The following is a 27,458-nucleotide window of genomic DNA, read 5'->3' on the forward strand; positions in this document are numbered from 1 at the left end:
GTTTGTTGGCGTTTTCCATAATAGAATTATGAGCAATATGAATACCCAGAAAAAAGGTATTCTGCATTTTAGAGTTACAACAAAGACCCTTCCCCTGGAAGTAGACCTTGCTTGCCTACTGTTACACAAATTGATTTTATTCCGCAAAATCTTATTGTCTAGACAGGTAATACTAGAGTGTTCCTAGTGAGGAGAATTGCCATACAGTAATGTGTTCTGGGTTTGTCAAACATTAGAGGGGACTAGTGAGCAAGTAAATTTATATATATATATATATATATATATATATATATTAAATATATAAATTCAGCATTTACAAACCATGATTTAGCTCAAATGCTCCATATTAACCTATTAATTTTTCACTTGCTCACTATATATATATATATATATATATATATATATATATATATATAAAATAGCTATAATTTTGAGCACTTCTAAACTTGCTCGTGACATCAGTGAGTGCCAAAAGCTTTGCTCCACCAATGGGCTGCTTTGCTCACCAGCCAGTCAACATTCAGTAGCAGTAGCTAGAATCCAGAGAGTAGAGAGAGAGTAGCGTCAACTCCATTCACTCCAACGGACCATTTTTTTTCCAGCAATAGCAGATCATGGAGCCTCTCAATAGTTCCCGGAAGTTAGCAGCAAATACTAGCAGCACAGCCGTGTTGCAGCAAAATAGACCTGTTGTGATGCACTTTCAAGGGATAAAACAATTAAAGAATCAGCTTGTATATGATAAGCACATCTGAATTAAATTAACATGTACATTAAAATATGTCAGTGGATTATCCCCGATTAAAATAGTAGATTTAAGGAGCATTAACAGATAGATTAGATTAGGCTAAGATACTGAGTTAGCAGCCTATAATGTTAACCATAAACAGCCTAGTAATTGTAAAATCCCTGCTCTTAATTTCATCCACCGTTGTTGAATTTTAGGAAAACGCTTACAAAGGTGATTTTTCACAGGGTGGGTGGGAGTTAAATATTAGTTAAATATAACATTGGGGCACAAGCTTGTAGAGTGGTGGTGGTGAAGGAGGTAAAATGAGAATATCGTTGTCCATTTTGAAATACAAGTTACTGTAAGTTACAGAATAAAAAGAAAGCTATTTTCATGATACGTCACTACTGATATGGATTTATAGCGCATACTGGAGACATTAAAGAGTAAATATAAGACAGATTGAGTGTTTGCAGGCTGTGTGAGTCTGTTGACTATTGTCTGTGCATCATGTTGCAATTTAGTTGGCTTTGGATTGATGGCAAGAACCACGGGGGGATTCAACTCGGCCTAAAGACTCCCTACAATAAGACAACACCCCACCCTGCACCCTGGGTTTTGCAATTCTTTACCTGTTCCTTATATATTATCCAAAACATTAAGCTTCCCAGTGGTGTGGCTTTTGTTTGTGAAACGTATGCAACCTCACACTGTTGTAGTAATCTTTAGTGATGGTATGTAATTTAGTAATTGCTCCTGCTCACTTGAGCCAGGAGTTTTATTCTTCTCTGGGTCAGTGGAGCAGCCAAACATTTTCACTCCTTTCTCCAAGCGATTGAAGCATCTCCATGCAGCAGAGCAAACCATGCTGGGGCTATATGCAAGGACAACATGGAGAAAAGGGCACAGACAAACTGCCAGGCTATTCATGCTTGAGTTTGTTAGCTTTATTTAATGAATCCATTGCAGTACATATGTGCATAGTAAAAAGACAAGATAGATAAAATATGTTTATGTGTGTACAAACAAATATAAACAGATGTGTTTATTTTGTCCTGTCCTGTCTGGATGTGTCTTAAAGTACACTTTTTAATAGCAGATTTTTTTCATATGCAAGCCAAACAAATTTTTTTGGGCTCCTTCTGTCCTTTCTGGAAGTCATAGAGTTTACAATAGTCATTAAGAAGACCCCCCGCCCCCCCGCCCCCGATCTTAACTAACATACAAGTTTAAGATCATAATATCTATAATATTGAAAAGTCAAAGCAATGAAACAACAACACACTTTGAAACCATGTTAACATTAACCCAACATGCCAACCAAGTACCGATAGCTGTTTACAAATTTGACTTTATCCATCCATCCATCCATTATGTAAGCCGCTTCTCCGTCAGGGTTGCGGTTGACTTTATCAATATATCATATTGTTGTAACTACACACACGTGTTGGTTTTCTATACAAATATTGCAAATCAATACATTTATTGACTGCTAAGTATCAAAAGACGCAGTTCTGTCGCTGTGTTTATGGATTTAAATTGTCCACAAAGGAGATTCTGGAACTATCTGAAGTCTACACGAATCACAGGACCGTCTCTCTCTCTCTCTCTCTCTCTCTCTCTCTCTCTCTCTCTCTCTCTCTCTATGGCTCTGCTAGAACCCTACTACCTAAAACCTGTTTGCTATAGAAAAACGGAAAAAAAATATTTTGTTGCTTCTTTGTAAAATTCGTTCTTCTAGTCTCTTATCTTTTCTCTAGGCTCTTATCCAGAGCGATTTGCAATTTGATCATTATACACAAGTAGGTGAAGGTTGTGTTAGGAATCTTGCCCAAGGACTCTTATTGGTATAGTGTAGGGCGCTTACCCAGGTGGGGGATTGAACCCTAGTCTATAGCGTAGAAGGCAGAGGTGTTACCCACTACACTACACCAACCACTAAGGCAACTGAGGCCATTCTTAGAGTTCCTTGTGGAACTGTCTGGATAATGGGCACCTACTTTAGATCACTGCCACATTCATCAAACCATTAGTCTAAAGTCTGGAATATCTGGAACATGCCTTCAGGTGTACAATAGAGAAAAAACTGTTTTATAATAAATGACTGACACATGAGAAATAAACCTCAAATACAGCAAAAAAAGTACATGGTCATGGTTCTTCTGAAAAGCCAGCGAAAGGAAATCCAACTATGGGTGTCAACAAAAACTGAGAGTCCGGATTCACAGAAGGTTTCTAAAAAGGATCCTAAAACAATGCTAAGGGGTTCATAAGAATGTCTTTTCTGAACGTAAGAACGTTCTCAAGTTTGTTTTTAAGAAAATGTAAATGTTTTCTTAACAAAATGTATTTTTCTTTGAATTTTGAATATTTTAATGAAATATTCAGTTATTCAGCTGATATACAGTACTTGTTCAGAAAAGCATATATATATAAATATGATATATATCTGATATACATATATAATACACACATCTGCGTGGGTTTCCTCCAGGTTCTCCGGTTTCCTCCCACAGTCCAAGGACATGCAGTCAGGCCAATTGGATATGCTAAATTGCCCCTGGATGTGAGTGTGTGAGTGACTGTCTGTGTCTGTCTGTCTGCCCTGCGATGGAAACACCCTGGACAGCTTGCCAGTCCATCGCAGGGCATATTTCAGAACACTTTAAAATAAAAAAATTATAATAATAATAATTTTCCACCATGGCTCTTCACTGCTCATTCTTGGAAATGATATTCATGAGAACCACTGCCTGGTCATTTCTGCTCATTTTCTTTTTCCCTGCGCTGCTCAGATGTATATTAATTATAACAACTATAATGGCACCAAGCCCTTACATATAGTCTATATGGTAAGTTTGGTCATATAGACATGGTAAAGTACCTGTTGGCGAATGGAGCCTCCTTTCAGGTGGAGGAACCATTTTTGAAACATCCCATTGCAGCTGGTCATCAAAAACAGGTACAGTTCTGGGATTTGCAAGGAGTCACAGTCAGGTATAAGATATGTGAAGAAAACGTTGGCCTTCTCCTTCTCCTTGCATTTAACATTCAGTTCAGTTATGTTTGGTGGACTGCAGTGTTAAGCATTTTCTTCTGTCTTGGCAAGTAGTGCAGTGCTTTCACTGGTTACTTTCCTTATTCTGTCAAGCGCTCAGCTCATTAGTGAAATCAATTGTTATTGTGCTGTGGTGCAAATACTTGTAGTCACATTGCCTCCTTTGATGGCTTAGTTGAGCACACCAGAGGAGGGGTGAGTGTGCAAGTGTAGAGCAACATGACTGCTCAGTTCTGTGATTTCATTGCTTTAGTATTTTCTGATTCAGGTCATTAAGAGCTTACAAATTAGCCAATGGGTGAAATCATGCATGTTACTCCAGGGGAAAAAGCCAGATTCTGCAGCTTTAAAGTTATTAGACATGTATGAATGAAAAAAAGAAGAACAAAAATCCAGTGCAGTGTAACTATAACTGGATTGGGCTTTTACAACACATTGTCCATCCACACAAAATTCACATAAACGGACCATGGCTATTGCTTGACTTAATATTATTATTATTATTATTATTATTATCGAAAATCTATCAAACCACATTCAGATTGAAGCACATTCATAGTCTCGTTGTTTAGGTAGAGAAGGTTTTCTATGACAGGGAATCTTCCCAGAGGACTTTAGTTCTGCTAGTTTTTCCAAATGCAAGCTGTAACATTATCCATGAGGAAGAAAGACTTCCCCACAGGATCTGCAGGCCTATCTAATCTAACATTCATGACTCCACCATCAGAAAGATGAAGGGGAAAAACAGAATTCTTGGCAGAGTCACCAGACGGAAACCTGGGTCATGCAGCAAGACACTGATATTAGGGAGAAAGAGATACCAATTAAAAGCTATGAAAGGCCATTCCTGCCAAGTTCCTGATAGTAGTCTTGAAAAGTTTGAAATAGCCTCTCGGAATGACGGCATACGATGGTCTAAGTAAAAACGTATTAACTTAATGTGTCAAAACAATGACTTATTTCTTCTCCAGCTATTCACTATTGACATTTAGAGAACAAAAAAGTAATTAGTTCAATGCATTACATTTTTTTTTTATGCACTGTCATGGTTTTGACATAGTAAATCATTGTTTTGAGATACTGTATTGAAATATTGAACTATTGCTAGAAACGAAGTATAGTAAACTATTCCTCCAGTACCCAACGAATCAGAATTGGTCAAGGAGCAAAACATTTACTTGTAAAGGCTGTTCAGTTATTCTGCTTTAGATTAGAGTAGAATGAACGGATTGTTTACACGAACATGAAAAAAACAGAAAATCCGACATGGCACACAGCAGTAAGAGATTTTAAGAGATTAGAAAGTCCACAGTCCAGTAGGATGCTTTAATCCCTTTAAACTGCTTGAATCAGGGAACTGTGTTTTTGTCAAGGAAAATGTTGCAGTCTAAAGTGACCTTTTAAAAAAAATGGAAATATTATCACTTATCAAGTCAGATAACTTATGACTCCCTCTCTGACTGTGTAAAACTTTTGACCGTTACTGTCAAGGGGAACTAAGAGGAACTTTTTTTAACACACCAGCCACTGTGATGGTGTGAAGGTGCGGTGCATGAAAGGCAGCTGTGTGAAAATGCGGTGCGAGTTGCCATGGAGATGATCCAGTAAGCATTTCTTCTCTTCTGTTTAGGACAGTGTCTTTGCTGGGCAGTGAATTTTCCTTCAGACTGTTGTATGTCATTGCTGAATTGGTGTTTTCTTCTCTCCTCTAACCCACAGGGCAGTTGCAAACAAGGATTCTGAAATGCTACATGTCTGGTTCTTGTCAGGGGTGGACATGTACAGTAAGCACTACAATGACCGCACTGCTATGCACTAAGCAGTCACAATGAAAGATAAAGACATGATTTGCAGGCTGCCGCAGTATGAGGCAAAACCTCTGAGGAGACAGACTGTCTTTTACTGATCGAGATTCCAAGAGTTTAACCTAGCAACCTTGAGCTTTTAGTCAGCACAGCCTATATTAATGGCTGCAACTCACAACTAATGTAATCATTGTAACTGTAGGTTTTAAATTTCAGCATATCTGTCTGCCCCTAACAGTAAAGGCACTGGATATCTTTGGAATTTTATGGCCTTAAGTAGATGGTAAATTCTCAGATCTCAGATATTCCCTGGAAGCCTCCTGAAGTACCTTTTATTTTTTCTGCATAAACATATTAAGTGACTCATATTAGTCCCACAATGTGGAAATTTCACCTCTGCATTTAACCCATCCAGTTCAATGAAACACCACATACACACCTAGTCAGCAAACACACTCAGGGAAAGTGAGCACACTTGCCCAGGGTGGTGGGCAGCCCTATCCACAGCGGCTGGGGAGCAGTTAGGAGTTAGGTGCCTTGCTCAAGGACACTTCAGTCACGTACTGTGGGCTCAGGAGATCAAGCCAGTGACCTTCTGGTCACAGGGCTGATTCCCTTACCTCCAGCCCATGACTGCCCCCCCACTTATATATTAATATTTATATACCATTTTTATTTATTTTTTCCAGGAAAAAGATGTGTTTTGGCTGCTGAACCCTCTCTTCAGCTTGTCCATCCACAGAAGAAGAAATAAGGAATCAACTCCCTCTCATACTGTTTCTCTCATCTCTCTAATCTTCCAGTTCTACAGTGTGAATCTGTGCTATTCTTTCTCAGCTCCATGTTCATATTGTTCCCTGTTGACTCTTCATTTGTACATTGATTGATTAGCTCATACTGATTTATTGTGTTGTGGGTTTTATTGTCAGACCAAAGTGGTTTTCAAAGTAAATGTTTAAAAAATACACAAAAATACAACCGTCCAGTTAGTGTAAGCTTGAATGGGATTCATTAATAACACTTCATGAATGAAAAACATTGCTTGGTTTGTAGACACTTTGTCATCCAACGTTTCTTCTGACATCTAACATTACAAGAAATTTTATTAGCTGAAATTCTTTGCGGTAGAAACGTTAGTCTCACTGGTCTGAAAACTGCATTATTATCACAAATCCACAGAATCCTAGGTGTAGTATAAGGGTCAATGGTATATGAATAGGAATATAAAGAGTCTAGAGGTAATTACACATTTCCTCTACAGGGAATAGACTCTAATAATTTGATTACCCACAGATCAATTGGATGGTACGGATATCTTTGACGACACATTCATTTTCTTGCTGATTGATTTTTTTTACTGTTACAGACAAAAAAATCAACTGAATAGACAAAATCAACTGTGTCCAAGAACAGTGACAACATATTGACAATTAGAATTAGATGTATATCCATTTGGAAGAAAAACATAGGTACATACAGTTAAGCCTAGTGAAAGGAGCAGTCAAAGGAGCACTCAATGGAAGTGAAATAGAATATAGAAAATAGAAATCCATCAGAGAGATAGGAGAAATCCATCAGAGAGAAATGTTAGGAGTGGTCAAATCAACAGTTTGGTACATTCTGGGGAGAAAAGAGTGCACTGGTGAGCTCAGGAACTTAAAAAGGCCTGGATGTCTACAGAAGACAACAGTGGTGGATGATAGCAGAATCCTTTCTATAGTGAAGAGAAACTCTTCACAACTTCCACCCAAGCTAAGAAAACTCCCCAGGAAGTAGGTGTAACAGTATCCAAGTCTACTATAAAGAGAAGACTTCATGAGAGCAAATACAGAGGGTTCACCACAAGGTGCAAACCATTAATCAAGCTCAAAAATAGAAAGGCCAGATTAGACATAAAAAAAACATATAAAGAAGCCTGAAACAGCATTCTTTGGACAGATGAAACTAAGATCAATCTGTACCAGAATGATGGGAAGACGATAGTATGGAGAAGGCTTGGAACGGCTCATGATCCAAAGCACGCCACGTCGTCTGTAAAACATGGTGGAGGCAGTGTGATGGCATGGGCATGCATGGCGTCCAATGGCACTGGGTCAGTAGTGTTTACTGATGTGACAGAAGCAGCCAGACAAATCCTGACATGTACAGGGATCAGTTCTGCTCAGATTTAACCAAATGCAGCAAGGTTGATTGGACGTCACTTCACAGTACAGATGGACAATGAGCCAAAACTTACTGTGAAAGCATCCCAGGAGTTTTTAAGGCAAAGAAGTGGAATATTCTGCAATGGCTGAGCCAGTCACCAGATCTCAACCCATTCGACCATGTATTTCACTAGCTTAAGACAAAACACAAGGCAGAAAGACCCACAAATAAGCAACAACTGAAGACAGCTGCAGTAAAGGCCTGGCAAAGCATCACAAAGGAGGAAATCCAGCGTTTGGTGATGTCCATGAGTTCCAGACATCAGGCAGTCATTGTCTGCAAAGAATTCTCAACAAAGTATTAAAAATGAACATTTTATTTATGGTAAAGTTAATTTGCCCAATTACTTTTGAACCCCTGAAATGAGGAGGCTGTGTAGAAAAATGGTTTCAATTCCTAAACATTTCATAGGATAATTTTGTGCAACCCCTTGATCCATCCATCCCATCCATCCATCCATTTTCTAAGCCGCTTCTCCATCAGGGTCACGGGGAGGTGCTCGAGCCTATCCCAGCGGTCATTGGGCGGAAGGCAGGATACACCCTGAACAGGTCACCAGTCCATCGCAGGGCAGACAGACAGACACAGACAGTCACTCACACACAGGGGCAATTTAGCATGTCCAATTGGCCTGACTGCATGTTTTTGGACTGTGGGAGGAAACCGGAGAACCCGGAGGAAACCCACGCAGACACGGGGAGAACATGCTCCACACAGAGAGGTCACCCGGCAGGGGAATCGAACCCAGGCCCTCCTCGCTGTGAGGCGCCACCGTGCTGCCCCTTGAATTAAACCTAAAAGTCTACACTTCAATTGCATCTCAGTTGTTTCATTTCAAATCCAATGTGGTTGCATGCAGAGCCCAAATCATGAAGATTGTGTCACTGTCCAAATATTTCTGGGCCTAGCTGTATATTGTCAGTGTCCCAAATGAGCTTAATTTTGCTTTGAAAGGTGACATAGAAATAGTATAAAATCTTGCATATTTCTTCTAAAATTTAATACGTATTACATTTAATTGCGACAAAGCAAACTCTGGAATTTGAAAAGGATCCATATGCAGATCTATTGACAAAAAACAGAATCCAAAACTCGATGTCTAAAGGCACAGCAAAAAGGGTCGTAACAGAGAAAACAAGCTGGGCAGACAGAGCAAAAGGGGCAAAAGGCAAAAGCAGAATCCAATAAATCAGGCAGAGGTTCAAGATACTAGCAATACAGACAAAACAAACAGCCAGTAGTCAGACACAAAGGGACTGGCAATAAGTCACACTGACTGGCTGAATGGGAGGAGTATTTAAGGTGTGACCAATTAGGAGATTAAGTACAGGTGGTTTGATTTGGGAACAGGGCTAATACTTGGGAGAGTGGTGGCCAAATAGTGAATTGCTGACATTAATAAAATCTTTGTTTTATATAAAAAAAAGTCCCAGATGATCTCAAACTTTTGAAATCCCACTGTTTCTGCTAAATATATTGATTTGTGCTATTTTTAATATTTAGGTATATGTCAATATGACAATATGCACTACTACTAATACTAATACTAATACTAATACTACTAATACTACTACTACTACTACTACTAATAATAATAATAATAATAATAATAATTCCGTTGATAGAGCACTTTTTATACCTGTGGAAGCTCAAAGGGCTTTACAGACAGGTGATAAGGCTTACCAGCAATAGAGGGAATTATGAGTGTTAATATAATAAAACAATGACCCAGATCAAATTAAAAAGAAGAATACAAAAAATCAGCAATAATTTAATTGAATGCTAAATTAAAGAGCTACATTTTCAGATATTTCTTAGTGTGCACTGAGCTTGACCGTCTAATTATAAAGATATTAGATATTTCCCTTCCAATAAAATACTGAATTGAGTTCCACAGTTTAGAAGTGTAATAACAGAAAGAGTCCATTTTTTCTGTATTTTACACAAGACATTTTCAGAAGGTGTGCAGATCTAACATAACATGCTGGAACATAAACAGACTAAGTGCTTTAAAGTCATCCTGAGCTTTAAAAAGTAGTTGCAGAACTTTAAATCTATCCTAAAAGATACTGGCAGCCAGTGCAGTTCTTTCAAACCCGGGGTGATATGAGCTCGCTGATGTTTTTGCTATGTACTGCTCTATGTAGATGAAATACATGTGACAGTTTTCATTTTTAGTATTTACATATGTCAAACTTTACACATACTTAGAAGTGGAACTATGTTTCCTTTGTATATGGGGAAAATAAAACAGCTTGTCGTTTAAAATAAGTCATTTACTGTTAACCAGTTTACACGTGCAGAAAGAACAGACAGAAGCTTTACTGACTGAGTCAATACGGGAAACTCCATTCCCTGTGTGAAACACACAAAACGCCGAAAACAATCTCTGCTGGTCAAATCCTGTAAGTGCACTGACAAAACAACAACAACTGCAACAACAGAAAAACACCTAAAAACTCAGGGCTCTTGGGATTCCATAACTTGATGAACTGAGACTGAAAATGGCTTTTCCTTACCTTTCTTCAACCTGCTGGTATTTCAGTGCAAAGACATTAAAGGGCAAACCCATTGATTTTTCAAAACTTGTGCTTAATTCAGTAGTTTAGATGTACGCACGCACATTTTGGCTGTTAGGCAAAGGAAATAATAGGGCTTATGTAAAGGTAAAAGTGAATGGGACTCTATGGGAGGAACGAGGGAGGAAAAACGACACATAGAGGAGTGAGGGTCAGCATGGAGGTGGAATAGAACCTGGAGACCTGCCCTGAATGAGTACATGCTGTTTAGTGTCTGTCAGTCAAAGGCGGAGGGATTCGTGGAGGGCATTAAAAGGCAAAATAGTCCCCAAAGAAAACTTTTTTTTCCCTTCAGATTTATGACTATTTTACCATCATCATCATCATCATTCCATATGTAAACTTCACTGGTGGTTTTGGATAGTAAATAAAATGTGTGTACCCCTGGTTCCCATCACCACCACTGTATAGAAATCTGTACAATGAACTGTTACACGTCAGGACACTCTGACTCTGTTCACATCTCAAGTACTGAATTACTCAGACATTCTGAAACACTGGTGGAATTCCCTTTAAGCCTAACATGCTGTTAGGGAACGGGGCCCAGCACAGCTCAGACCCAGCTGTATGGGGTTCTGTACGTTTGGAGCGGGTTCACGTTGGGGTGTCGCCCTCTAGCGGTCAAACACCAGAAACTTAAAAAAAAAAACAAAAAAACGACAGCATATGACGTAACAGCGTGTCACGTGACTCGGACACGTTGATACAGTTTTTAACACAGAAGTGTGCGTTTAAGTGCTCGAGCTCGCGTCACCGCCTCTGAACTGAACCCGCGCTTTAGTCTGTTTCTGAACAGGCTGACTGACCGAGCCGGAGAGCGGAGCTAACAGAGCTAAAGACCCACAGCCCTAAAGCCCTGCCCCAAACTCCACACTGACCACACCTCGCCTCGCCCGCTTTTCCATGCTCTCTCCGAGTTCCTGTTTCCTCTCCTGGCGGTAAAACACTGTCTGCAAAATCATTCATCTCCTCAGCCAAACTGGAGCTGTTTTAGATGTCCTAGCTAGGCGAGCAACTACTCTATAACTCAGGCTGTTCGCCTGGAGAGCGGAAAACCTGCCCGTTTGTGTGTCCAGCAGTTGAAGTGGCTGGTGTTTTAAAATGGAGGTGGCTGTAGTCGCGGTAATGCTGCTTCTGTCCGTACCGACATGTGTGACTCACTTCTCTGGGTCTGAAAATCAGCCAACGGCTTCGACAGTGTGGCAAACTTTGAACTCGGCTTTCACAGGTTTGTGTGAGGATGGACACGGTTTTCTGGTCTCTCTGGTCGGACGGCAGCTGGTGGACTCGGGGCTTAAGGTAGGTAGACCTCAGGTTTTGCCATGAAGAGGGCACAAAGTTACGGAGCCCCTGAGGTGACACGGTGGTAGTTTTCAATAAGGAGTGGCCACGAATGAATATATTAAGGCCAAGTTCAACGACAGATTGCTATATTAATGTGAAACGTACCTTGTGGCTTCAATGTAATAATTTGTGGCCTCAGTTTAGTCATTTATGGCTCAAATATTTCAGTTGTTGCCTTATTAAGAATAATGGCAATGTCACCTTAGGGTCTGTACATTTTATTAACAGTGAATGTTTAATGATTATTTTGTGTTTATGTCTTTGAACAGAAAGTAAATGAGGTCACAACATTGACCTCAAAGGCTGTAGCTGATGGGCTGAACATACTGGCTACATATGGAGCAGAAATGCTGGGGGCATCTGGAATGAATGGTGAATTATTATTATTATTATTATTATTATTATTATTATTATTATGTAACGCTTTATGTTCATAGTCCACTTCAGATGCTTAATTTACTTTAAAGTTACATTCAGCTCAATATCTACTAAATTGACCATCATTAAACCTGGCCCTAATCTTAAACCTGACCTTAACCTCAGCCCAAGACCTAATCCCAAGCCTCACCCTGATTCTAACCCTGGTCCAAACCCCACCATTGTTTAGAGTCAGCAGATAGTTGGTTACCCATTTTAACATCGGTAGATAATCTATAGGGCTCTATCCAAATAAAGTGAGACTTGAGTTGTGAGTTCTATATAGAATTATTTCATGCTTAATTGGTTCTTCAGATTGATGGAGAATGTGTTGTATATGGTTCTAAATAGAGCCATTTTGAAAATGGTTCTATATAGCACTAATAAGGGTTCTGCTATTATGACATCAAGCTTGTAACAAGAGAATAACACTTTTTACTGCTATATAGAACCACATACAGCAGTTTCTCCATCAATCAGGAGGTTAACACCTTGCAGAGAACCATTTAAGCATGAAATGATTCTATGTAGAACACTTGGTTCTATTAAAGATGCATTTTCCTTTCTAAATATCCCTCAAAGAATCATCTTTTTAAGTGTATAAAGATACTTTGAACTTCCGCTGGGTTGTTTGTAAGTGTTCTGTTGGGTGAAGTATGTAGTAGATTGATTGATTGTAGTAAATTGATTATTTATTAGTCTAAACGGGTTCTTAATATCAGAGATACTGATCAGTAATGACAAACTGTTCCATTAAAGTCAAATCTCAATTCATTTTGAGTTTCTTCTCAGCTTACTACAGATATTCTGGTATATTTGTTCCAAACTGTAAAGAGAAGATGACCAGAAAGGTTTGGAAAAAACAAAACTTTCACAGACACACAACAGAACACATGACAAAAAAACTGCACTCAGTGAGAAATGCCTTATTTGGAGAAATTTACCTTACATTAAGAGAGGAGTGGTGATATAAAGCCTAGTCTAACATGTGTCAGTGACTGTTTGGAAAGCAAGCTAGGTTAGCTGTGTAGTTTTCTGTGTTGTTATTGTGTCATCTTCACTAAACCAGTGCTACGCAAAACCATAGCACTGTGGAAGTAACCCAACAAAGTCATAGTGATGGGGAGGTGATGTTTGGTAGTGAAGGTCGCGATGACTAAATATCAAATTGTTCAGTCAACTCTTAACAGCACATAACCTAGCACACAACAGTCGTCTCCAGCCAATAACTATTAGAGCTTGAATTTGTCTGACACAAGTTTAAAAGATTAGAAATTTATATCTCTATGATCTGTAGCTGTAAGTTGTCACTCTAACACGGTGAAAAACAGGGCAAACTACATTTAGGATAGTTTAATATTTGCTATATCCCCATTATCATTGTCCTTGGTTGAAATTGTTCAAGCTCAAAACAGCATTTGGCCAAAATAAACATCAGTTTTTTTAGTGCATTTTAATGAATGCTATCTGTTAGTTTGTATAAGGTAAACATTGAAAGCAGGATTTAGAGAACTGTTGCTGATATGAATTTTTCTTTTTGTTAAGCCAATCTTCCTGTGAAGCGCGTCACCCCTGAAGGTGTGATCTTTGTCACTAAGTGGGCCCTGCTAGCAGTGCTTGGATACTGGATTTTGTCCTTGGCAGTGCACTTGTTTGCTGGGCTTGTGCGGCGCACTCTGTGGCTGCTGAAGATCGCCTTTGCCGTTGCCTTGTTTGGCTTGATTCTGAGTGATTCTGGAGCCAGTGCAGAAACCACAGCAATGAGACTAGCTGGGCTGGTGCTTGCCTGTGTCCTGCTGGGCATTGGACCGTCACCTTTCGGGGGAGGTGCCACCACTCACTTGGAGGCAAAAGTCAAAGTGCTGGAGAGACGGCTGAGAGAGGTGGAAAAGAAGCGCAAGGAAGAATGATGGATGCAAAAAAATCGAAGGGGTTCTGCTAAAAACCAGCCATGATCATATTATAAGAGGCACTGACTTTGATTGACTTTGTGGTGTGTGGGTCATGTTCATATAAATGTTTCTCAGTCCCTGACTCTGACTGCAAACCTTAGTGTTTTGGCAGCTCTAACTCAATTAATTCAACACAAACACTAATCTTCAAGATCTTCAGGTGTGAATCAGTTGTGTTGAGTCAGGAAAACACAACTGTGTTAGTCCAGCACTGAGACTGGGAAGCGTTGATACAGGGAGAGGCGTTGTGGTAGTTCCACACAGTTGCCAGTTTCTAGTTACATTCAGAAACTGTGTACTTGAATGGCGTTGAGTTTTTTCTAGTTTTATTTACATCCTCTGTGTCTGTAAGAGCGTGAAAAGTTGCTTTTTATTTTTCAATATTTTTTTGTTTTAGTTTACAAACCTAAAATGTTACAGAAACATTCTCATTTCATGATGTACTTGATGAATACGGCTGTGGAAATTTAATTCCAATTTAATTGGAATTCCACTGATTTTTTTCACATTTCCAGCACCATATTCTACCATACATTTCTGTCCTTTCTGCATAATGCAGTTGATGAAAAGTGAACAAAGTCAGTTAGAGTGGTTTCATGTGAAGTGGTGGATTACAGGTAAACCTATCTCTCAAAAAAGGGTATGAAACTGTCACTGGGGCACTACCCCTCTTGTCACTGGGGTGGTACCCTACATCTCAGTACCTTTAGTCAGGGAACATAATTGTACAACCCCAATTCCAATGAAGTTGGGATGTTGTGTGAAACATAAATAAAAACAGAATACGATGATTTGCAAATCCTTTTCAACCTATATTCAATTGAATACACTACAAAGACAAGATATTTAATGTTCAAATGGATAAACTTTGTTGCTTTTTGCAAATATTCACTCATTTTGAATTTGATGTCCACAACACGTTCCAAAGAAGTTGGGACAGGGGCATGTTTACCACTGTGTTACATCACCTTTCCTTTTAAAAACACTCAATAAGCATTTGGGAACTGAGGACACTAATTGTTGAACCTTTGTAGGTGGAATTCTTTCCCATTCTTGCTTGATGTACAACTTCAGTTGCTCAAAAGTCCGGGGTCTCCGTTGTCGTATTTTGCGCTTCATAATGCGCCACACATTTTCAATGGGAAACAGGTCTGGACTGCAGGCAGGCCGGTCTAGTACCCACACTCTTTTACTACGAAGCCACGCTGTTGTAACACGTGCAGAATGTGGCTTGGCATTGTCTTGCTGAAATAAGCTGGGAAGTCCCTGAAAAAGTTGTTGCTTGGATGGCAGCAAACAGTGGGGAGAACAAGTATTTGATACACTGCTGATTTTTCAGGTTTTCCCACTTGCAAAGCATGTAGAAGACTGTAATTTTTATCATAGGTACTCTTCAACTGTGAGTGATGGAATCTAAAACAAAAATCCAGAAAAATACATTGTATGATTTTTAAATAATTTCCATTTTATTGTGTGAAATAAGTATTTGATCATCTATCAACCAGTAAGAATTTTGGCTCTCACAGACATGTTACTTCTTCTTTAAGAAGCCCTCCTGTTCTCCACTCATTACCTGTATTAACTGCACCTGTTTGAACTCGTTACCTGTATAAAAGACACCTGTCCACACACTCAATCAGTCAGACTCCAGCATCTCCACAATGCCCAAGACCAGAGAGCTGTGTAAGGACATCAGGGATAAAATTGTAGACCTGCACAAGGCTGGGATGGGCTACAGGACAATAGGCAAGCAGCTTGGTGAGAAGGCAACAACTGTTGGTGCAATTATTAGAAAATGGAAGAAATGCAAAATAACATCTCCCTCGGTCTGGGGCGCCATGCAAGATCTCACCTCGTGGAGCATCAATGATCTTGAGGAAGGTGAGGAATGAGCCCAGAACTACACGGCAGGACCTGGTCAATGACCTGAATAGAGCTGGGACCACAGTCTCAAAGAAAACAATCAGTAACACTCTACGCCGTCAAGGATTAAAATCCTGCAGTGCACGCAAGGTGCCCTTCCTCAAGCCAACGCATGTCAAAGCCCGTCTGAAGTTTGCAAATGACCATCTGAATGATCCAGAGGAGGAATGGGAGAAGGTCATGTGGTCTGATGAGACAAAAATAGAACCTTTTGGTTTAAACTCCACTCGTCATGTTTGGAGGAAGAAGAATGATGAGTACAACCCCAAGAACACCATCCCAACCGTGAAGCATGGCGGTGGAAACATCATTCTTTGGGGATGCTTTTCTGCAAAGGGGACAGGACGACTGCACCGTATTGTGGGAAGGATGGATGGGGCCATGTATCGTGAGATTTTGGCCAACAACCTCCTTCCCTCAGTAAGAGCACTGAAGATGGGTCGTGGCTGGGTCTTCCAGCATGATAACGACCCAAAACACACAGCCAGGGCAACTAAAGAGTGGCTCCGTAGGAAACATCTTAAGGTCCTGGAGTGGCCTAGCCAGTCTCCAGACCTGAATCAAATAGAAAATCTTTGGAGGGAGCTTAAAGTCCGTGTGGCCCAGCGACAGCCACGAAACCTGAAGGCTCTGGAGGAGATCTGTATGGAGGAGTGGGCCAAAATCCCTGCTGCAGTGTGTGCAAACCTTGTCAAGAACTACAGGAAACGTCTCATCTCTGTAATTGCAAACAAAGGTTTCTGTACCAAATATTAAGTTTCTTTTTCTGGTGTATCAAATACTTATTTCACACAATAAAATGGAAATTAATTATTTAAAAATCATACAATGTATTTTTCTGGATTTTTGTTTTAGATTCCATCACTCACAGTTGAAGAGTACCTATGATAAAAATTACAGTCTTCTACATGCTTTGCAAGTGGGAAAACCTGAAAAATCAGCAGTGTATCAAATGCTTGTTCTCCCCACTGTATGTTGCTCCAAAACCTGTATGTACATTTCAGCATTAATGGTGCCTTCACAGATTTGCAAGTTACATGAGCACTAACACACCCCCATACCATCAGAGATGCTGGCTTTTGAACTTTGCGCTGATAACAATCCGGACAGTCCTTTTCCTCTTCAGCCCGGAGGACACGACATCCATGATTTCCAAAAACAATTCGTCAGACCACAGGACACTTTTCCACTTTGCGTCAGTCCATCTCAGATGAGCTTAGGCCCAGAGAAGCCGGCGGCGTTTCTGGGTGGTGTTGATATCTGGCTTTCACTTTGCATGGCAGAGTTTTAACTTGTAGATGGAGCGACGAACTGTGTTCACTGACAATGGTTTTCTGAAGTGTTCCTGAACCCATGTGGTAATATCCGTTACAGAATGATGTCGGTTTTTAATGCAGTGCCGCCTGCGAGATCGAAAGTCACGGGCATTCAATGTTGGTTTTCTGCCTTGCTGCTTACTTGCAGAGATTTCTCCAGATTCTCTGAATCTTCAGTCTTCAGTCTTTTGTTGCCCCTGTCCCAACTTCTTTGGAACGTGTTGCAGGCATCAAATTAAAAATAAGTGAATATTTGCAAAAAAACAATAAAGTTTATCCGTTTGAACATTAAATATCTTGTCTTTGTAGTGTATTCAGTTGAAAAGGATTTGCAAATAATCGTGTTCTGTTTTTATTTATGTTTTACACAGTGTCCCAACTTCATTGGAATCGTGGTTGTACCAAAATCCAATGAAATTATATTTTCTAAGTTCTATTGACTCCACACACCCTGTCTCGTCTCCAGGCTTTTTATTTAATTGTTCTGTTTTATAACATTAAGATATGAAAAGGTACAAATTTATACTTTTCCAGTGGGAAAAACCTATATAAGGTACACAGTTGGACCTTAAAACCACGGTTGTACCTTTGAGATTACATTTACATTATTTGTGCCTTATTGAATGAGAAACCAGGGACTGCAATATGTGCACCAAAATATCCAAAATGGGCAGTTATCCTCTATAATGGTAAACAGTGGAAAATAAATAAGTAAATAAATGAATACATATTTGGGGGACTGTTTTGTCTTAGGATGCCCAACATTTACCTGCCATGAATGGATACATTCTTAAAAATATTTTTTAGGCCAAAACCTTTCAAAGCTATCATCTCAGGAAACTTGTTTTTTTATTCATGTAATGCATTTCTGTGAAATAGCTTTAATTTCTTTACAAGTCTGGCTCCCATTACCATCACTGTGAGCAGTCTTGACTCCATGTGTTTCATGATGATGAACCTCAAACCACTCTGAACTTTGCTTACATCTTAACCATTTAACTGTGGATCATTTGTGAAAATAGTAGTAATTCCTCTTTAAGCAGAGGAGATGCACAGTTGCAGCAGAGTGTGACAGCAAGGGTGTGTTTACACAGCACTCATTACTTGTGCTGAGCTGATGTTCTCTAAAGCATCACCACAGCACTAAATAGACTTTTACTTTTTTTGTTACTTTGGCTAGAATCTACATTTCTTTTAGATTACATTTAAAAGAGTAAGGAAAGTGCTGTTCCACAGATTTGAAACAGGAATAGTACAGAGATTCTGTTGTCTTGAAGCTCCAGGTTGCCTGCACGTTGTTATGATTCTTCTAGTTATATATTACATATTGTGTAGAGATTATTAAATATTCTAATCAAAAAATTCTTTGCAGTGATAAATTTGTGGCCTGTTGAGCTGAATTTTGGCCCAACTTTCAGTATGAACCGCAGCTACTCTCCGAATCTTTTTGATGGTGGTGGAGGTTCCTGTCTCACATCTTGGTCCTCTGTACTGGGCACGGTCATCCTGGAGGAGACCCATCCCATCATGATATAAACATTTCATCGTAGGATGAAGTCGATCAATCGGAATAACTCCGTATGGATTTGCAGTGAAACTGTCCTGCACAAGTGAACACATTCACTTTGTGCACCAGCTTCTTCAGTGATTTTTTCCCCCCAAACCGTGCTAATGGGTCTCCATGAGTCAAGAGGAATATGATAGTCTCTGCGTCTCTTTACAAAAACCTCTTCCAGTTTTTACCATCAGAAACATAGAAAGCACCAGAGTGCACCAGTCCCTCAACAGTTCTTCAGAACAGGTCAAAAGTATAACGTTCCTGGGACCACAACTCTCCAGTAATCTGAACTGGGTGCCAAACATCCAGAGACAATGTTAAGATCAATGTTAACATCTGTACTTCTTAAGGTGCCACACAGAGAATGAATTCCACAAAAGAGCACACACAAAGTTCTGAGTGATCACTGAGAGTCTTATTATTCAAAGAATTCACTGGCTGATTTGGTAAAACTCACTTAAAAAGAATTAAAGGTTCTTTAATAAAGACAGTGGTTCTATGTAGAACCATAATCACTCAAAGAGCCCTTTGCATGCTTACATTTTTTGCATGGTGAAATGGTTCCCCAGATTGATGGAAAATGTGTAATATATGGTTTTGTATAGAATCTTTTTGAAAATGGTTCTATAAAGCCCCAAAAGGTTCTTCTGTTGTAACAAACTTGACATTATAACAATGGCAGAACCCTTTTTGGTGCTATATAGAACCATTTTCGAAAATATAAAACACATTCTCCATCTATCTGAAGAGCCATCTCACCATGCAAAGAATTATTTAAGCATGCAGATGGTTCTTTTAGTGTTCACGGTTCTATGTAGAACCTGTGTCTCAAAGAACCCTTAAAGATCTGTCTTTAAGAATGATATCACATAAAAGACAAGCAAGTCCTTCAGAAAATAAGCAAATAGACACAGGATCGTCTGAGTAGATCAATAGAGTCACTGTCTACAGAGCACTGTAGGAGATGAGCCTGTGCCATGCCATTCTCAGCAACCCATCCTGTATGAAGCACAGTCTGTTTAACTGGAATGATGAATTTCCAGTGTCTGTATTTCTTAAGGAATATGCAGATGTATTTGAAGCTATTCCACTCAAATAATTTGGTGGTGAAGGTTGTTTTTGGCCATGGCCATTTCATCATACTGTTGTTTTATTGGATATTTTTGTTAGTAGTGTGAGTTTTTCTACAGTGCCACGATATAATAACATAATAAAAGTCTGAGCCTTATTTCAAAATATTATAATTTCTCATATAATTCCCTCCTGGAATTCCATTAAATTAAACCACAGATTCTATGCAACAAAGGCTTTTCTTTTAGGGGTAAAAGCTTGATTAAAACTGGCTGCATATTTTCTAAAAATGTAACCAAATGCAGCCAAAGATGCTCATCTGTTCTGGCAATGTCTGATCTCTTGGTGATCTCTTTATTAAATACTCTTATTCTGCATTTTATTTTCAATGTCAGGTGGTTCTCACTAGCATTGTTTGTTCTAGATAAGTCTCTTTAAAAATTCTTTTTATCTAATTGCCACTGGTCCTGTGCAAACTATCAGTTTGCTTTCACACTGTAAGTGTAAGAAAAGTGTATTCAGTGAAGAAAGGACAAACAGAAATGTTTTATGTCCTGCATACATTTTTGACAGTGTTGTAAATTATATAATATTATTTGGAACTCTGTTACTTTACAGTTTATACACCATGAGGAACTACACACAGTAAAAGGCTATAAGTTGCACAGAAATTGTTCTCCTTTCTTATTTAGACCTCATTTTCAATGAAGCTGAGACCTAGCAAATAAAAAAAACAAATAAACCAAGTACAGTTAGCATTAAACTATTAAAATAACAATAAAGAAATTAAAAATAATATATAAGAGGCAGTTGGGAATAATAACAAAAGAATGTAATACATTGTGTCTAACCATTAGAAAATGACAACCCACTTTAGCAGTTGCTTAAGAATACTGACTTTAACATGCTTATAGGTCACATCTCCATTGTCCAGCACAGTCATAAAAGTCACTTCCACAATCATCGTTCTACTGTACAATGAGAAACATGATTATTTCTCTGTAGAAGTTTTTTCCTCAGTTTATTTTCCACACAAATGTCTTAATATTCATTTATCATTTTAATAGAGAAACCATTTAGGAAAGTTCAGGTCTTAGTTTTATTAATGTTCAGTAAAAGTCTATGAATATAGAATACAACTTAAATGGCATTAAAAGACTTTTATATATTAACCACAGACTGTACAGTCTGCTGAACAGTGTAAAATAGTGTTATCAACTTACAGAAGAACCTTAATTATTGATATACGTTGAAAAGAATATTGGTCCCAGAATTGAACCCTGAGGAACATTTTGAGTAACTGATTTGAGTAACTTTAGACTAAATGTGGTGTATTATTAAGCTCAAAATACAAAACAAAGGTCCCATATCGTTTTGTTCTGAAGATTAAAAAAACAACACGTTTTCAAAACTAGGATCAGTTTGTGTCTTCAGTCCCCAAATGATTATTAGGTGTTGATAAATGGAAGTGTGATGTAACACAGTAGTAAGCATGCTCCTGTCCCAACTTTTTTTCAAAAGTGTTGCAGGCATCAAATTTTGAATGAGTGTATATTTACAAACAATTTAGTTAATAGGGTAAATAATCACATACTGTGTATTTGTATTGTCTTCAATTGAATACAAGTCAAACAGAATTTACTAATTACTGCTTTCTGCTTTTATTACTAACATTTCACACACTATCCCAATATGTATGCATACGCAAGTTTTGGGGATTTGGAGACCTCTAAGGTGTACATGTATAGTTGCAAACATTGTATGAAAACATCTTGGAAAGTTGCTTGTACTTCAGATATCATTTCCAAGCAGATGGATCTGATGTCAGCAAGCGAATGAATGAGAGAGAATTCAAAGGGAACTTTTCTGAGGATATAAGTGAACAATCTGCTATTGTCATCATACACTCACTGGCCACTTTATTAGGTTTAATTGCTTGTTAACACAAATGGCTCATCAGCCAATCACATGGCTGCAACTAAAACTCAACAGTCCCCATTATAATGTCATTGAATGTGCAGAGCAACAAGTGTGTTTAGTCTGTTTACCATGGTTAATGTCTCAGAAGGCAGGATTTCTTGCTTAACCAGCTAACTTGAAGCTTAATTTGATCTAAGGATGCTCATATGGTGTGTCCTAGTGGGAAAACAGATTTTGGACCAAAAAACTGCTAGTAAATATCCATGTCAATTTCAATGGTAAAAATTGTTATATATGTACATTTGCAACATTTATCTACTCAGGTAATGTATACTTAACTAGTTCTGATACTTTGATAGAAACACACATCATATTGAACTGAGGCATTTCAAATACAGCATAGTTTAATAACTGCAAGATGAATGTTCATAAATAATTCATAGATAGTATGGATAGATAATGTTTTTCCTTAAATGCTTTTCAACAAGATGGGTCTTCAGTCAGCATTTGAAGACAGCAAGGACTTCTGTTCAGACAGCCAGTGGATGTTCTACCACTTGGGTGCCAGGACATAGAGGAGTCTTGTTGCTCATGTTCTTTGGTGGGTCAAAGGCCTTTAGGTATGGATAAATTCAAAATTCCTTATGTTGACCCTGAACAAATTATTATAGTGGTGCCTGGCTAGTTATGAGAGTTTTAGCAATCAGCATAGATCTAAGAGGGGTGAAAATCAATAAATAAACTAATATAGCTGCAAGCAGCAATTAAGGGGTCCAAGCACAGTTTCACAACAATACACAACATAAGATTCTAGCTGAGTAGTGCAATTATTTTGAACGCTAATTACTTTAAAGTGCTACAGTAAAATGATTTAATCTTTGGTACGTGCATAGTATGACAGACCTTGAACTGATAACTGTTGGTTTTTGGACTACATATTATTTCATAATATCATTAAGTTGTATTAAGTTACAATATCTTTTGAACATTTAGAAATATTGTTTTATCACCCCTATTAACATATGTACTCCACACTTGCACACTGCACACTATTTCAACATTTGACAGTGAGGAGGTAAATCAAGTTGGGTGTCAATTGTACAATGTATTCTTGTTGTTTTACTACTGTGCTAAAAAATCATTCATAATTTGTTGGCGTTAAAACAGGAACATAGAGCTGACGGTGAAAAATTAAGCATGAGCTGTAAAGACCCAAGCAATGCTTTATTTGGAAAAACACACAGCTTAATGTACTTGAAGTCACTGAATAACTGAACAGCATTCTGTATACAGAGGAGAATAGCAGAGGAGGCGTTGCGACAACAGCATTACTGTGAAAGATTGGATAGATTTTATGAAAAATTATTCTCAGAAATATGTTATTCAAAAATAAGCTTCATGAAGTTGAGAACTGCCATGTGGCCACATCACATACAGCAAGATAGATAGTTATGAATGGTTTGAGTGACTTTCACTTTTAAACATTTTAAGGAAGCTAGAAAGATATTGGGTTAGTATAATGGCTCAACTGGAGAAAAGTTAATGCTTACAGTAAAAGACGTGTATACACAGTACAAGCAAAGTATGTCCTTATTACTTCTTTTTGAAGTATTTCTCAAGGATATCACACAACATTTGTGTAATTATGCTTATATATTTGTTATTCTTCTCTGCTAGCTCTCTTGCCTCTTTCTCTCGTCTTTCCCACAGCTCCTTCCTAACTTCATGGACTTCCTGCTTCAGTGCCTCCAACTGTCTGCTCACTTCATTTTCCTTCAGGATGTGTCTTTTCTCTTCTTCAATCACTCGCTCTGCCCTCTGGAGCATTTCATTGGTATAATAGCTTCCTCCATTCTCAGACAGCATGTTTTCAATCTTCTCCAGGAGCTGGTCTGTCTGAGCAGAATCCTTCAGTTCATTGTTGAGAACATGGTGTCGTTGGTTACTTTTGTTGAAGAATGTCTCCAGGTCTGGGCTGCGACTAACAAATTCATGAATGCTTCTCTCCCTAAGCTTGTCTCCATGGGTGAAGAGAACCAAAGTGTGTCTGCTGGCCTCTTTCCCAAAGATCTTCAAAAAGATCTCCATGGTCTTGCAATCTTCCTGAGTGAACCTGCCAGGCTGAACCACCATCAGGAAGGCATGGGGACCAGGGGCAGAGAGAGGGATGCAAAGCTTGATCCTATTGACCGTCTCCTCTAAGGTAAAACTTGGGTCAAAAAGACCTGGCGTGTCAATAACAGTAACTTTCCTCCCATTCACATACTTGGTGACCTTGCAGCAAGTGCCTGTCACGGCTAATGGTGATATGTCACATTTAAAGGCTTCTTCTCCCAGGATGGTGTTTCCAGCAGCACTTTTCCCAACTCCAGTCTTTCCCAAAAGAACTATCCTGAGTTCTTCATATGGATTCTGTTTGTCATACACTGTTCAAAGAAAACAGAGACTTTATCAGCACAATTTTAGTGAAGCATATTAAATGTGTTAAAGTTGGGACAAAGTATTCATGTTGTGAACATGATGTCAGCAGATTTACTGGGGTTACAATGGGTCTTTGGTGCCCTACAACAATTAAGAACTTTGCTTTATATAAGCCTTTAAGTGCATTGTTCTTAAAGAGTTAACTTCATCTCAGAAAAAGTATTGTCCTTGAATTGTCCTGGCAAAAATTTCCCAGTATAGCCCTGATTTATCAAATAGTCCTTTGAAAAATGGAAATGACTGTGCTTGATTTATAAACTAGCATGTGAAATGTGAAATGTGAAAAATATTTCAATTAGAAGAAGTATAGTAAAACAACTCTTGAACAATTGTGTTTTTATTTCATGGTAGTCAGTTCAAATGAATTATATTTAGTCATATTTTACACAAAGGAAATGTAAAAAAAATGTTACAGTGGCATAACAAGACTACTCACCAAAAAGTATTTGATTCTATTGCATATGATGACTACATATTCAAACCTTTATACAGACACATTTTTGGGACATATGTCACATATAACAGCCATCTGAATAAAAACAGACAACACAAATTGTTAGTGTCTGTTTTCTCCTCACCACCATTAAGATTTGTGCTAAGTGACCATTTCATCGATTTTTGGTATCACTCAGTGCAGATCTACTACAGGAACTACTTTTTCAGGAACTTCCTCAAAATCCATAAGCCTGCTCCAAATCCCACCACAGCTGTGGTGATCAGCTCTGCCTTGTTGTTCATTATCCTTTGTGGTAGCAAGTCCCAAAGCTTTGCACTTTTTCCCAAATCCCTTTCATCAAGAAAATTATCTAAAGCCTTCTCCGGCTGCTCAAGAACTGACTCCAAAGCCTTCTCAGGCTGCTCAAGAACTGACTCCAAAGCCTTCTCAGGCTGCTCAAGAACTGACTCCAAAGCCTTCTGAGGCTGCTCAAGAACTGATTCCAAAGCCTTCTCAGGCTGCTCAAGAACTGACTCCAAAGCCTTCTCGGGCTGCTCAAGAACTGACTTCAAAGCCTTCTCGGGCTGCTCAACAATCTGATTTAAACCCTTTTCAGTCACCTCATTAGTAATAAAATTCTCCACTGGTTCTGCTGGTTCACTGATAAATTTAATCGTAGCTAAAATTGCCAACAAAATTACAATAGGTGCAGCAATGTAGATGATAGTTTTCCATGTGCTCTGTATTTTTGCAATATTCTTTGCATAAACTGGTTGTTTTCTCTTTGTCATCTGATTGTGGATCTTGTCCAAAAGCTCACCAACCTGTTCTTTATTTTCAATATCAGTATTACTGAACACATGGTACTGCCCCCCGCATTTACTTATTAGTGTCATCAAGTTCTTGTCTTCTTTGACAAACTGATCTATTGTTTTATTCTTAAGCCTGTCTCCATAAGTGAAGAGCACCATAGAGTACAAAGGCACATTTGAGCCCAACATTTCATTCAGTTTGTCCATAACAGCCCTCTCTTGCTCTGTGAAGCGTCCCAACTGGATGACGATGAGAAAGGTGTGGGGTCCAGGAGCACAGAGGCTCAAGGCTCTCTCTAGTTCTTGCTTCACCTCTGCATCTGAGAGCTTGCAGTTGAACAGACCTGGAGTGTCCACCACTTGCACATGCTGCCCACAGACCAGGCCTTCACTGCTTTCACTCCGCAGCGTCAGGCAGGTGGAACTGATATCTGATTGGAACTCCTCTCTCCCCAGGATGGTGTTTCCTGTGGCGCTTTTGCCCACTCCCTGAAGGCCGACCAAGACCAGTCTCAGGTGCTCCTTTGCTCCTGGAAAGAATTGTTCTGAATAGCTCATTTGTTCCAGATAATTCCCTTTGAAACAGTTTTTCATATTTAAGTAGAACCCATTTACAATTAATATGAAATAATTTTAAAAGTTCAAATGAAACAAATGTTATACATGTATTTTTTATTAGATACAAAGAACTGCATGGACCTGGCTTGTCAAGTCAGTCACTCATCACTCACAGAGGCTAGAGATGCTTCACAAGGGGGCTTACAACAGCATTTTGCATCACAGAAATTATGTCCCTGTTTAACAATCATATTCTCCTTCAGTCTGCATGTGAGACTGCACACAATAGTGTATATGTGACTGTTTATTTGTGGTCTCACACATGCATAATGGTTATTATAAAATGCTTCTGTTTCTGTTTATTTGTAATTTACCTGCCATATACCTCCAATCTTATCTGTTATCAACGATTCAGTTCCCAAACAAATTCTCATTTGCTTTAACAAATCAAGTCCTTGACATGAGGACATCTGAGAGGCATCTGAATCAGATGCAACACCAGAACCACAGGTGTGTGAGTGTAATAACTTTTGACTCTGCTCATTTCAAACTACTGGGATGATTCTACACCTCTTTTTGATTCAGCTTATGGTGCTTATGCTGCTTTCAAGTGAAATTTCCGAGTGATGGGAATCTATGGAATTAATTCCAAGAGTAGATTCCATGCAATTTCATGGGAAAGTGTTCCAGCAAAATAAGAAGTACAGTATTAATTAAGTTCTTAAATAATCTACCACTATGATTAAAAGTATGAATGACATTAGATCTTGACATATAGTTAGTTTGGTAATTACTGGCAGTCTTGGTAAAGATGAGTAAAAAATATCGTTGTTGTTAGTTAGCTCTATCACACTCAAAATATGAGAGAAAGCAGACCTTTTACTGAAGTAAATTTATTCTCTTATTATGAACTTTGCATTATAACATTGGGATGCAAATAATGGTGAGGTTATTCTGTCTCTTAAAATTGTTATTATTATTATTATTATTATTATTATTATTATTATACAAATATAGAGAGCATCTAATAAATGTTTTGGCATTCATGAATGAAATGAAATAAACACACATTTACCAGTAGAATTACATGGGACTATTATTATAGCATTGGCATATCTGCTGAATGTGAGTAAAGTTATAAGTAAAATGCTGTGAGGGGAGGGCAGTTCATTCTGTAGTTCTGAGTGGATTCATTTGATCATTTTGTTACATTTTTAATTCCTGCACTCGAGAACAAAACACTTCTACATTCTACATTCATTTCTATCCTCAGTCTACATAGAAATTCAGTAA

General features: G+C 38.6%; 1 protein-coding gene and 1 long non-coding RNA gene across 2 annotated transcripts; both read left to right on the forward strand.

Moving 5' to 3' along the window:
- Positions 1 to 3,383: 3,383 nt before the first annotated feature.
- On the forward strand, positions 3,384 to 6,631 carry LOC119263473. The gene is made up of 2 exons (XR_005130292.1): positions 3,384 to 5,572; positions 6,283 to 6,631. It is a non-coding gene; the product is annotated as an uncharacterized LOC119263473 (long non-coding RNA).
- Positions 6,632 to 11,072: 4,441 nt separating this feature from the next.
- On the forward strand, positions 11,073 to 14,172 carry tmem109 (transmembrane protein 109). The gene is made up of 3 exons (XM_017695361.2): positions 11,073 to 11,676; positions 11,991 to 12,093; positions 13,684 to 14,172. The coding sequence occupies exons 1-3, from the start codon at positions 11,479 to 11,481 to the stop codon at positions 14,046 to 14,048; spliced, it is 666 nt and encodes a 221-aa protein (XP_017550850.1). The 5' UTR covers positions 11,073 to 11,478; the 3' UTR covers positions 14,049 to 14,172.
- Positions 14,173 to 27,458: the final 13,286 nt, after the last annotated feature.

The sequence above is a fragment of the Pygocentrus nattereri genome, chromosome 5 (genome assembly GCF_015220715.1).
Source record: "Pygocentrus nattereri isolate fPygNat1 chromosome 5, fPygNat1.pri, whole genome shotgun sequence".
NCBI lineage: Eukaryota > Metazoa > Chordata > Actinopteri > Characiformes > Serrasalmidae > Pygocentrus > Pygocentrus nattereri.